The following is a 12,330-nucleotide window of genomic DNA, read 5'->3' on the forward strand; positions in this document are numbered from 1 at the left end:
CATAGGGGCACCTGGGGCTGTAGGCTGTCTTCTTCCCTTGGGTTGAGCCTGGGCTGGTTCCTCCAGGGCTGAAGTCTCAGTGGGAGAAGGATACAAGAGGCAGATCTCTCTGCAGTTGCAGGAGAGTGCTGCAAAGGTACAGAAGGGACCTCTGGGGTGCTGCTGCCTGTGGCAGCTTGGCCAGGAGAGAGGTGCCCAAAGCAGCTACTGCTTGAGAACGGGAAGAGCAAGAGATGATGGAAGCAAAGGGAATGCATCTCTATGCCTTAGTGAAAGAGAAGGTGCTTTGGAGACCCGGCCATTACACAGTCTGTCCCTTCTGATATCTTGCAGAGATCCCTGCAGGATATCCATTCCAGTCCCTGCCTCCCTCCTTTGGAAGACACTATCCCTACCTCCTCCAGCCCACCGCAGCATCTGATGCGGATGGCCTGGCTCCTGACGTCCCGCTGCCTGCTGAAGGCTCTGAGCACATGGAGCTTTCCCCAGAGGTCAAGCCCATCCACCTGTCTCCGTCCAAAATGCTAGAGCCCATCCAAGCAGCAGCAGAAGAGGAGTCCTTGGAAGAGAGGGTGAAATCAGAGGTGCAGATGGAGGAAAGCCAAGAAGGCATCTGTGAGCAGGACATGGGGACTCTGAACATCACCACCTCTGCAGCCGTCCCAGTGCAGAACGTGGACAATTGCAATCTCCTGTTGCATCAAGGTGAAGCCCTGGGTGCTATGGAACAGGACCAGGAAGACCTCCAGAGCTGCCCAGCTCCTTACCAGGTTGTGGCCTGCCCTGCAGAAGCAGAGGCTCAGGCAGAGACCGGGAGTGGAGCAGAAACCTGCTCCATGCACATGGACTATGACAGTTCGCTTGTGCACACGGAGAACGAGCCGCCTGAGATGGACTTGACGCCCCAGCGGGAGGAGGCCTCTGTAGCCATGGATCTGCAGAGTGCCGATGTGCCCCGGGGGAGGGAGTTTCCCAACCTGCCCCCTGAGGAGGGGGAGCAGGGGCCAGAGATCCCTTCCTACACAGAAGAGGCAATCTCTTGCCAAATCCCAGCTCTGGACATCAAGCCGGGTGACCCGCTGGCTGGGATGAACGCTTTGGTGGCTGCCACAGAAATGCCTCAGGCTTGTTCCTTGTTGACCACCACCAGTGTCACTCCATCCCAGATGAAGGTGGAGGTGTTACCTGACCAGGCCTTGGAGCACTCCTTCCTGCAAGGGATCACTTTGCTGAGTGAAATTGCAGAGATGGAGCTGGAGAAACGGAAGCAAGAAATGCAGAGTAAGTCGTGAGTGCGGAGTCTGTCCAGCCTTGGGCCAGGTTGGGTCTCCCTGCATACGGTCCCTGCGCTCTCTGTGTGGGCAGAGGAGCAGAGGCACAGGTGGGACCTCCTGCAACCTCAGCCAAGCAGCAAGGAGAGCATTGCCCTGAGTTGCAGGAGCGGCTGGTACTTTGGATGGGGTTAGAGCAGGGTTTTTGTTGCAGTAGGCTGAGCTACGTGTGGCTTTTGTACTGCTCTCCCCTTCCAAAGGCCCTTGCCATGTCTAGACAGTCTGTGGTATGCGTAGCGGAAACAGAGCCCCACTTGCCGAGAGCTGCCAGGGTAACACCCTTCTGGCAGGCACTGAGTCTACAGTCTGTTGGGGTTTGGCACAAGAGGCCCCAGTAGCTCCAGATGATGCTTTCCAAGAGCTTGGCAGATCCTGAAAAGATCTCACCTTCCAGTAACTTCCTGAGGCGAGACGTGATGGGAACTGCCAGTTGCACCATGGCTGGGTACAACAGGAGATCTCAAGTGGGGCCAAGGGTGGCTGGGAGGCTCCTTGAGCTGCCATGGTCCAGAACGGAACATCAGCTGCTTCTTGTGCCTGCTGGAGGAGCAGTCTTGGAATGTGAACCTCTATAGCTTTTTTTTTTTTCCCCCTGTCCTTCCCAGCAGGTCCAGAGAGTTTCCCTGTCCGGCCAACGCTGGAGAGTTTACTGGCTGCCAGCACCCACATGCTCATGGAAGTACTTTCCACCCCCTTTATGGAAAGTCTGAAAACCATCCGGCTGCCTCGAGAGCTGAATCCCAACAAAAAGTACAGCTGGATGCAGAAGAAAGATGAACCCGTAAGTAGCACTTAATGTAGCTGAGCCTGAAAAGCCGCAGTGCATCCACTCACCGCAGCTTGCTCTTCCAGACACAGTTTGCCACCCGGCTTGTGCTGCCCTTCCGCGTTCAGCAAAGCGAGCCGGCGCAGGAGTCGGTGTGGTGCAGTTTAGCTTCCTCCCTTGTTTGTGAATCAACACCATTGAATTCAGCAGGACCCTCCGCAGCCCTAGAAGTGGTGTTTGTAAGACAAAGCCAGCAGGAACTCGTTTGCTACTGCTCTGGCTGCAGGGGGGGTGAATAAAGATAGTGGCAGGAGGGTTTTTCCTTTTTTTTTTTTTTTTTTTTCTTTGCTGACTGTTCCACATGGGAGAGACCAACAAATTATTTTGTACCCAGCAAGTGTTTCAAGACAGGGAATGTTCTGAGCTATCTTTTGAAATAAGGGAAAAGAGACTCTATGGGCGTATTTTATCCTGCAGGTTCTTTCCTAGGCTTGCTCTCCCTCAAAGCTGATTCCATCCCACGTGTAAGCCACAGAACATCTTTGCTCAGCTGGTTTTGCTTGGGTACCGCTCTAGGGCTGTGCTGCTTGTGGGCAAGGGTGCTCTGCCCCACTCTAAGCATGGAGGGTTTCCCTGCCAGGCTGCAGATCTCGGCCGTTGCAAGGGCACCCCAGTGTGCACCACCCCGGTCTAGGTGAGGACCTGGACATGTCCTGAGCCTCTCGCCCTCTCTTGCCTCCCCACCCTAGATGTACTCCATCAAATCAGCCATCGAGAACATGGACGCGATGGAGCTGGACTACAGGATGAGGCTGGCAGAGCTGCAGCGGCGCTACAAGGAGAAGCAGCGGGAGCTGGTGAAGCTGCAGCGGCGCAGGGACTCCGAGTAAGTCACAGGCTGCTCACTCGGTCTTTTTTTTCCAGCTGGGCACTTTCACTGCCTCTCGATCTGGGAGAGAAAACAGCCCTCCATCTCTCCCTGTCTCCTCTCCTCTCCTCTCCTCCTGGTACGGCCCGCCAGAGCTTTGCACAACACACTCCTAGGCTATGTGACACAACAACCTGATCACTGGTAAATGCAGCTGGGAGACCGTATTAGAGACAACCTTGGCTTCAGCAGCTCAGTTTAGCAGTTTGGTGGCAGGTGAAGGTTCTGGGTTGGCTCCCGTTCTTGCTTGCTTTCTTTTAATTTTTTTCCCTTTTTCTTCTTTTTTGGATTTATTTGCTTTATTTTTTTTCCCTGTTTGTTTTGCTTTTTGGTTGCAAGATTTGATTTTGCTTTTTTTTTTTTCTTTGCTTTTTTTTTTTTTGTTGCCTTGGTTAACAGTGAAGCGTGTGGTTTTTTTAAAGGGAAAAGCATGACGAGAAAAGTAGAAGCTTGGCGAGAAGAGGCCCTGGAAGGCCCAGGAAGAGGAAACTTGGATCAAGCGCTCTGTCACCCATTAAGGAGAGAGGGAAGAGTGACAGCAAGAGTGGAAAGTAAGGCTGGAATTTGGGGAAGACGGGAAAATGGCAGGGTCGCTGCACCAGGGTCTTACTTGGGGAGAGCATCTCAGATGCAGCGGGGGCTCGCCGTGGTGTTGTGTTGGCAGGCCGGTCTCTGGCAGCAGTGGTGTTGTGGAAGCATGTGCGTTTAACGTGAGTGTGTCCTTACAGTGGGAATACGGTGCCAGTGTCCTCTCTCCCTGCTGGTAGGGCACGTGTCTGTGGTCTTGGGTGCAAGTAGGACAGGCTGAGTTGAGCGGCGGTGAGGTGATACAGAGCAGCCGGCTGGGCAGGGACCTGTAGGTGAGCTCTTGGTGTCGGGGAACGTGCCCTCGTGTATTTTCAGGAGAATGGATGGTGCAAGCGGGTGCTGTAGAGCTAATTGCAGGAATGTTGATGTCAAAAACTGGAAGGACAGGGCTATTCCACGTTATCTGCTTTGTAGGGCCTTTCTGCCGTGTTTCTGCTGTCTTCATCTCTGTTCCCTTAATCAGTGGGAGTTGGTTTCGCTTGACCTCTCAAGTGTCTGGATCGTTCTCTCTTCTGCTTTTTTCTCTTTTGCAAGTCCAGCTGCTCTTGTTTGGATGCCTGGATCTCACCACCATTGGCCATCTAACCATCCGTAGATGGCCAGATGTCTCCAGTGGGAAGGCACCTCCGAGCTGCCTCCCTGCGTGCTATGTATTTTTGCAAATGTCCTCTCAAGACTGCAAATCAGATTCAGGTGCCCAGCTCCCACTGACCATGCGCTTCTGAAAATCTGTCCTGTTGTTGGCTCTGTGATTTGCTCTTCATGTTTGGGTGGCTGGACAGGCTGGAGGCATCCAGAGGTGGCTGGAGTTGTGCATGTGTGCGTGCATGATTGTGTTGCGTATGCATGTCCAGGCACATCCCAGGAATGCTTGAGCAGCAAGCATGGAGAGGGAGATGGAGAGGCACCCTCAGCCACTGTCCAGGGCTTGAGGTGTTGGTTTAGCTGTCTGTGGAGGTCAGCAGAGAGGATGGAGGGGAGGGGAAATGCCTGGAAGCTGAGGAGGCTGCCCCGTGTCAGTGGCTTTGTGGTGGTGGTATGACCCGGGCTAGCAGGCTTAGTGTGAAGGAAGGTGGCATATGAGAACTTGTAGTGGAGGCATGGTAGAGGTTTTGAGGTGTTGACTGATCATCCATCAGATAGTTACTGGAGACAGCTGGGGAGCGGTGAAAGATGTGCTTGTAGTCTCACCTACTTTATTTTTTGTTTTTTGTTTTTATTATTTATTTACCCTCTCCTTTCCCCCCAAATCCCAAAGTGAGACCGAAGACGTAGATCGCAAATGGCTCTCACAGAGGGGCCAGGCTTGTAAAGCACATTGCCTGTCCTTTGAGCGAGCCAGTCCCTGCAGTGCCTTTGTCCCTCTGTGTCACCCGGCGTGGCAGTTCCTTACCACCTCTTTGCTCATACCTGAGCAACCAGAGCAAGTGTCTGGGCAATGAGGCACCTCCCTGGGCCTCAGGAATCTCTCCCTACACCTACAGAGTCTATGAAAGTAGAAAAAGGACCTACAGGGCCAGCTCAGCTGTCTGTCCTTCCCTCTGCTGCTCTGTACCAAATCAGGCACTTTTCGGTAGCTGTTACTCAAGACACCAGATACTTCCTTTCAGAGACCACCTTGCAGGTCTCTGATTTCAGGCACCCTCATCTGTGCTGGTGGCTGAGAGTGCAAGAAGGGCTCCTTGGCTCTCCTGTTTGGTGGAAAACCTTGTCCAAACTGCTGTCACTTCACAGCGGACTTGGCTCCTGCTGAGGATCCCCACTGTCCTAGGAGGCATTTAACCTCACTTTTGAGCTTGGTGGGGATCACAGGGAGGAAAGCTCCCCACCTTGACCCATCCTGTGCTTGGCTTGCAGACTGAGCAAGTCCTTGTTGCTCTCCGAAGACTCTGAGACTGGCGAGGGCATGAAGAAGAGGCACAAAGGGTCCCTCCCGGAGGAGGACGAGGATGTGGAGAGCAGCAGTGGCAAGATGAAAGGGAGGAACCAGAGCTGGGAAGAGCACGATGCGGCTCCCAGCTTCTCAAATGAGGTCAGTGCCCTCATGGGGAACATGGAGCCACAGGCCTAAAGCAGACCTCTTTCCTGCTTTGCTGGTGTTGGCTTGCAGTGGATAACTCCTGATCTTAAGAGAGTCTACACTCAGTTCATGTGGGTTTGGAAGCTCTTCATGAGAGGACTGTGTGCAGTGGAGGGGTGTTTGCAGAGACTAACATTGGCTTATGGATGTTGGACATCTTTGGAAGGCAGCAGAGAGGCAAGTGCCTTCAAGCCAGCCAGAGCATTGCAGTGTTGCACTAGCTCTGAATCCAGAGCAGTGCTTCTCTTACCCCTTTGCCTCGTGGAGGGGAATGGACTTCCTGAAGTGAGGTACGAAAGGAGAACGCAACCTTGCTATTTTAAATATAGGGTTTTCTTCTGCTCCTGTTGAGGCAATGAGATATTTCCTGAGCTTTAAGCTGCTGCTGAAATCCAAAATGCATACGGGTGAAGTACTGAGTTACAGCTGCTGTTATCTAGCTGTAGCACATGTAAAGTATATTTACTTTCTTGAAGAAGAAAATACTGAAAAGGATGTAACAGCGCTGGCTGTAATGCACTAGTGCTGATGCTCTTGCTGAGAGGTATTTGTGTCTTTTTGGCATCCCAGTCTCTGGAGCTGGTTGATTATGTGGAAATCCGTATCTATTTGGCTGGGGTTTTGGGTAAAGAAGATTTTTAACCCTCGTGATTTTAGAGGAAAGCTTGTAAAACCAACCCAAACATATCCTGAAAAAAGGGTGTGGAGAAAAAAGAACTCCAAAACGTGTTGTTCTATGAACATATTTCTTTTGGAAGAAAATTCAATTTTTCTAAGTTAATCCTGTGATTCTGTAGTGCTTGATAATCAGGATAAAGCTGTGCTGTTTGCTGACATCATCTTCTTTCTCCCTAGCACCATGGTGGGTTATGGCAACTGGGGCTTAAGACCATCATTTTGAGGCCTTATTAACTAGCATGCATGAGAGACTGTTATGAGGGCTAGTAAAATCCCTCAGGTCTGCCATGATATCTGCTCTGTATTCACCTGTGTCTTTTCCTTTCACATCGGCAGTTAAAGATCAAAAAGAAGAAGGTGCCATCGGATCAGGAGCAGCTGGCCAGCAAGCTTGACAAGGCCCTGTCTCTCACCAAACAAGACAAGCTCAAATCCCCCTTCAAGTTTGTTGACAGCTCTGGGGGAAAGCTGAAAACTAGTGGAGGTGGCAGCAGGTACCTCCCACCGCATGAGGCTCTGCCGAGCAAGGAGGAGAAGAAGAGCCTGGCCAAGAACCTGGGGCTGTCACTGAAAACCACCAAGGAAGGTAAAAACAAAGTGGCTGCCAAAATGAAGAAGATGGAGGTGGGGTTAAAAGTCAAAAATCAGCTCAAGGTTTCCCATTCACCAGCAATATCTGAAGTTAGCAGCTACTCCTATAGTAAGTAACCTCTCATTTATCTCTTTTTACAGTGGAATCTGTTGTGGGGGCTTGTGGTGGGGGTTTCTGGCCTCTTGGAAGCGGTCTTGGAGATGGGTCTGGTTTCGCTCATGAGTTAAAGGTGACCTCCTCCCTGACTAGCCAGTGCTGCTGCATCTTTGGAGTCAGTGTGAGTTGTCTGGCCAACTTGCTGTCCAAGAGGTAGCCAGTATCCGTGTGTCTCTTCCTGACCTGTGTTGTACTGATCATCAGTGGGGAAAAATGCTTTAAAAAAGTTGACCCACGTTCTTGCTTTCAGTGGGAGTAGACACTCTCCTTCTACCTGTCAGATGAGTGAGTACTCATAGCCTCTGCTCCAGGAGGTGGTTAATGGTTGACTTACAAAGTCCTTGTTGAGTTAGGTGGGATTTGCTTTAGGATTATGCCATGGAGTCAGTTGGAGAAGGCAAAGCCTGCCAGGGGACACTGATGTTAGTGAGCATCCTCCTGCCCTTCAGTCCTGGCTTGGTTTCTGGCTGACTGTGCTCAGCCTTCCCGTCTGTCCCGTCAGTGTTCATCTTCACCCCGGCATCCTGTGTACTGACTGCCATTTTTGAACCCAAAGTGCACCTTTGGGCAAAGGTTCCTCCAACCAAGCAGAGCTAGGGACCCCTGTTACAGAAGGGAAAATCTGGGTTGCAGATAGTGTCGGGAAGACAGGTGAACCAGAGGTAGAAGAATATTTAACAGTTCAGGCAGACAGTGGGGCAGAGAGCATGTGAGGGACTTGGAGTTTATGATCTGAGGCCTGGTTGTATAATTGTTTTAGCTCACTTGCATACACATCTTTTCCTTTGCTTGCAGCTATTTAAGTCCCATGTTAAAACCCTTATGGGGTGTTTGTATGCATAACAGATATGTCTCTTGGTGAAGCACTGGTTTAGAAGTTTCACTAATGGGGAAGATGATGAGCTAGTGATTCTCCAATGGAACCAAATGTTTGGCATGAAATTAGCCATTTACATGGCAAAATAGGAGCCATTGTGTCCACTGGACTTGAACACAACCTTTGGCTGATCATGCTGTACACACCACCGAACAGTTCTGTTCTTGAATGTGCTTCACTCCCAAGGACAGACACATGGCTCCTAAACTGGGAGCTCTGGAGTTAATGGGGAGAGGAGGCATGGGTTGTTGCTGGAGCTAAGAGCCTTGGCTCATGGCAGAGGGAACTTTTACAGTGCCCTTGCACTTGGTACTGTGATTTCATGAACAAAAACTCCCTCCCGGACCTAAGGGAGCTTCTATCTGACCTCTCCCCTGTCCAGCAAGTCTCTTGGTGTAGGAATGTGCCTCTTTGCCACATGAATCTCAGCTCAGGAGGATTGTTGTCACAGAGGAACCGGCTCTGAAATGGCTCAGCTTTGGTGTGTTGTTTTTTAGATGTGTGCAGGTTCAAGAAAAGGGCTTTAGCCTGTCATTTGGTCACTCAAGCGTGATGGATTTGGGGAGGCAGGTCAAGCATATGGCAGCACCTCCCATGAGTGGTGGGCTGCTCTTGCGGATGAGGAGAAGTGGGACTCGCGCCAAGTCCTTCTGCTTCCTAACCTCATGATTTTCTAGCTGGACTCCTGAAAGCCTTGGGCATAGATCCAAAGGCCGAGCTGAGCATCCTGTTCCCACAGATTTTAACAAGTCAGATGCCCAGAATAATTCGTGTATTTGGGCTTTGAGCCCCCTAAACTTGGTATCTCTTGTTTCTTCCTCTCCACAACCAATGCAATGGAGGTGGGGAGTGATGCCTGACCTGAGTTGATGCTGGAGAGCATCTGCTGCTGCTCACGGGCTGGAACGGTCCCTGATGCAGTGTCTGTGATGTTGTGGAGCTGATGGTGCGTTCACAGGCGGGGAGGTGACAGTTCATACCCGCTTTTATTGTGTCCAGGGTTACCATATGCTTTTTGTTCCACTCATCAGATGCTAGAGGGGACCACTGGATAACTTCTCACCACCTGTGGGGCTTGGCAGCTTTATAAAGCCACGGTTCACAGACCAAGAAGCAGCTCGGTCCCTGCTCTGTTTTGGTGTACTTTATATTGCACGCTGCAGAGTGTCTGGGGTGGCATGTTTGGAGTTAAGACATTTGGAGGTAGATGCGTTGCTTCCTTGGCAGCTGGGCTCACTCTGGCCCCTGTTGAAAACCCTCTGGGAGAGTTGGTTCATGTAGAAGAGGAGATGTAGGTCAGAGTGTTGAACATGACCATGGTTTAAGACTAAGTCAGGTTGATGGCCTGGTTGTTGGCATTGCTGCACCTGGACATCTTCATAGCAGAAATGTCTACCTCAGTTTTCTGCTCCTGAGCCAAAAGCACTCCTTGGATCTTGTCTTAAGGGAGGACAGGAGTCATTTGACCTAGGTGGAGAGTGTCTGTTTCTGACCGAAAGAAGGAAATACATATTTCTGTGTTTGCTCAGCCCGAGACTTGTGATGGAGGGACCTGGCAGGGGTGGAAAATGGTAGCATACAGCCCCTCCTGCAGCTGCTTTCCCCTCCTGGTTTACAGCCTCTTCACAAAGAAACATCAAAGCACTCCTCAAAAATCCCCAAACACCCATTCTCTGATGTAACGCTCTTCCCACCCGCTTTGACCACAGATACAGACTCGGAGGAGGAGGGATCCCTGAGGGATGAGTGGCCGGCGCAGCCCCCGTCTGCCCCCAAGCCGCGGCCGCCCGGTCTCTACAACACAGCGGCCAGGAAGGGCGGCCGGGCGGCCGGTGGTCCCAAGGCAGCCCCCCGCAGCGCGGCGGCCGGGCGGCCACTGAAGCCAAAGGCGGTGGCGGGCCGGAAGCAGCCCTTCTGCCTGCTGCTGCGGGAGGCTGAGGCAGGATCTTCCTTCAGCGACTCCTCGGAGGACTCGTTTGATCAAGGTTACTAGCTTATAGCAAATGCAACCCCAAATGCACCCCTCTGCCATGTCTGTGTGGGAGCGGGTGGGGCGGAGGGTGAGGGTGAGCGAGGGGCCTGGCAGGCTGGGGTCAGCCATTTTGATGGTCGGAGCCAGGGCGGCCATCTTTGTTCTTGGCAGCGTAGCCTGCTTTATCAGCCCAACATTTATTTTTTATCCTTTTTGTACCTGTATCATTGTGATATTATTACTAGCTGGCTCTTTTAGAGCTTTTATATCAACTGGGTTTTAGTGTCCACCTCTCCCTGCTTTCCTGTTCCCTTCCTCCCTTCAGTTTTTCCCTCACTTTCTTCCTTGCTGCCACCACCACCATTATATTATTATTATTATTACTATTATTTTATTTCTTATTATTTTATTTTGGCATGAACCTTGTAGAGGTTTGGAAGGAGTTTTTTTTTAATTACTTTCATTTATTTTTATTTTTTTCTTTTTCCTTTTTTTTAAATTTTTTTAATACCGGGATACTGTTGTGTGGCCGTGTGACTTGATGTTTGTACTGCGATTTGGTATACCAAGCTTTATTAAACATATCGAGTTCATTTTTAACTAAACCTGTGTACCTTGTCTCTCTTGCTGTGTCTCTTATCAGGCGATTAGGTTGCCGCTTCACTTCATCCTGCTCTGCATCCCCCTCCTGCTCCCACTCCCCATGAGTAGAACTGGAATTAACCTAGTCTGGGGTACTCTCTATTATTCAAATATCCCTGCTGCCTTTGTCCAGATAAAGCCTAGGCCTCCCCCCCTGCCCCCAACCCCTTTAATTTAATTTTAATTTTGTTCACCCCGTTTTGTTTTTTCCTTTTTCAGTTTGTTTTCTCTGTTGATAGACTCTCTCGAGGCAGGCAGATAAAACATGGGAGCACTTGTTCCTTGCTGCTGCAGGAGGGTGCTGGGTGTAAGGTCCCGATTATTTAACAGCCAGAAAAAAAATTTTTTTCACTTTTGAAAATGTATACAACAAGTTTTTGCGTCTCTTTTTGGGTGGTAATTTTTTTTCAGATGCCCAGACGTAACACACAGTGTTCAAGGATGTGGCAATTACTGCATTAAATTTGACTCTGCAGTTTCCCTCCCTCACCCTCACCACAATTTTTTTCTTGCAGCTTTCTTTGTCAGCCTGTCATTAGTACTTCAGTGGGAAAAGAGATTACTTGAGACTTTTCCTCCAGAGACACAAGGGGTTTCTGTTTTAGAGCGCACTCATTAAATAATAATCATGGGGAAAGGTCATTTTAATGAGCCCTCAGCTCCCAAAAGAAAGTAGCTCGTCTGGGCTGAATGCTAAGCAAGAGCATCCCCAGTTGTTATCATCTAAGTTACGCGGCAGATCTGGATATAGCACAGCAAAAGCCTTTTAGTATTTCACACTGCTCAGGCGGCTGTTAATTGGAAATGGTGCTGGATAGTTTTGCTTTTGTTTTGTTTTTTCTTAGTTTTTTGCTGTTAATTTCCTCCATGCACCTGTTTGTTTTTATTTCCCTCCAAACCCAACTTCCAAAGAAAGATAATTTAAGCTAAAAAAAAATTATCAAACACAGCAGAAAGATACAGAATGCTGATTTGGTTTGATGTGGCTCTGGGCTGGACCCACTAGCGCATTTCAAAGAAAACCCAAAAGAGAGAAATAATGTTTAAAAACACCCCAACAAAACCCCTATTCTTCAGAGAACCCAAAAAGTTCTGGGGATAGTGGATTTTATTTAAGGGTGAGATTGCCACATTTCCATGAAGAGTCTGCGTTAACTTCCATTCTTCCCTTCCCTGTTCCTTCCTGCATCTTTTCTTTGTTTATTTTGCTGCTGTTGGAAATTTTGAGGATATCAATCCCTTTTAGGTGCCAAGTTCTTGAGGGTTTTTTGGGTTTGCTTTTTGGTTTTGCTCCAGGTAAGCAGATAGGTAACTTGTCCCTAATTGGCTTTGTCTATTTTTCAAGTAACCTGTCTGCTTTAAAAAAAAAAAAGTAAAAATCCCAGTTTTATGGGATAAACTCTGGGAAGGGGAGGGGATATGGGAGGAGGTTGGGGAATCTGGAACAAATGGGAAATGCATTGTAAATCCCTCTGGGGTGTCATTTAATGGTGGGGAAACCAAAGATGCAAAACCTCCTGGGGTGGGAGGTGGGCGTGGAGGGGGAGGCGGGGAGGGATTACTGGTTACAGTTTTGATTTTTTTCTGCAAATAATTTTTTTTTTTGGTTATTCTTTCTCAGAAGCATTACTTGAAGGGATATTTGGGTAATAGGGTTTCTAATGGCTTTCCCTGATACTAAACCGATTAATAACCTCAGCTTTTCTAGAAGTGCTCGCTT

The 12,330-nt window shown here is 49.7% G+C and overlaps 1 protein-coding gene across 4 annotated transcripts in view; it reads left to right on the forward strand.

Moving 5' to 3' along the window:
* The window catches only part of TNRC18 (trinucleotide repeat containing 18), a 56,964-nt gene that overhangs the window by 26,197 nt on the left and 18,437 nt on the right, over nucleotides 1–12,330 (forward strand). For 2 of the 4 annotated variants that reach the window (XM_074841469.1, XM_074841472.1), the window contains exons 9-15: nucleotides 334–1,281; nucleotides 1,937–2,112; nucleotides 2,847–2,983; nucleotides 3,448–3,576; nucleotides 5,471–5,645; nucleotides 6,708–7,071; nucleotides 9,706–9,981. In XM_074841469.1, coding sequence (XP_074697570.1) covers nucleotides 334–1,281; nucleotides 1,937–2,112; nucleotides 2,847–2,983; nucleotides 3,448–3,576; nucleotides 5,471–5,645; nucleotides 6,708–7,071; nucleotides 9,706–9,981 — 2,205 coding nt within the window. The remainder of the gene's footprint in view (nucleotides 1–333; nucleotides 1,282–1,936; nucleotides 2,113–2,846; nucleotides 2,984–3,447; nucleotides 3,577–5,470; nucleotides 5,646–6,707; nucleotides 7,072–9,705; nucleotides 9,982–12,330) is intronic. The other 2 variants (XM_074841471.1, XM_074841473.1) reach the window with 2 other exon arrangements.

Source organism: Strix aluco, chromosome 15, assembly GCF_031877795.1.
Source record: "Strix aluco isolate bStrAlu1 chromosome 15, bStrAlu1.hap1, whole genome shotgun sequence".
Taxonomy (NCBI): Eukaryota; Metazoa; Chordata; class Aves; order Strigiformes; family Strigidae; genus Strix; species Strix aluco.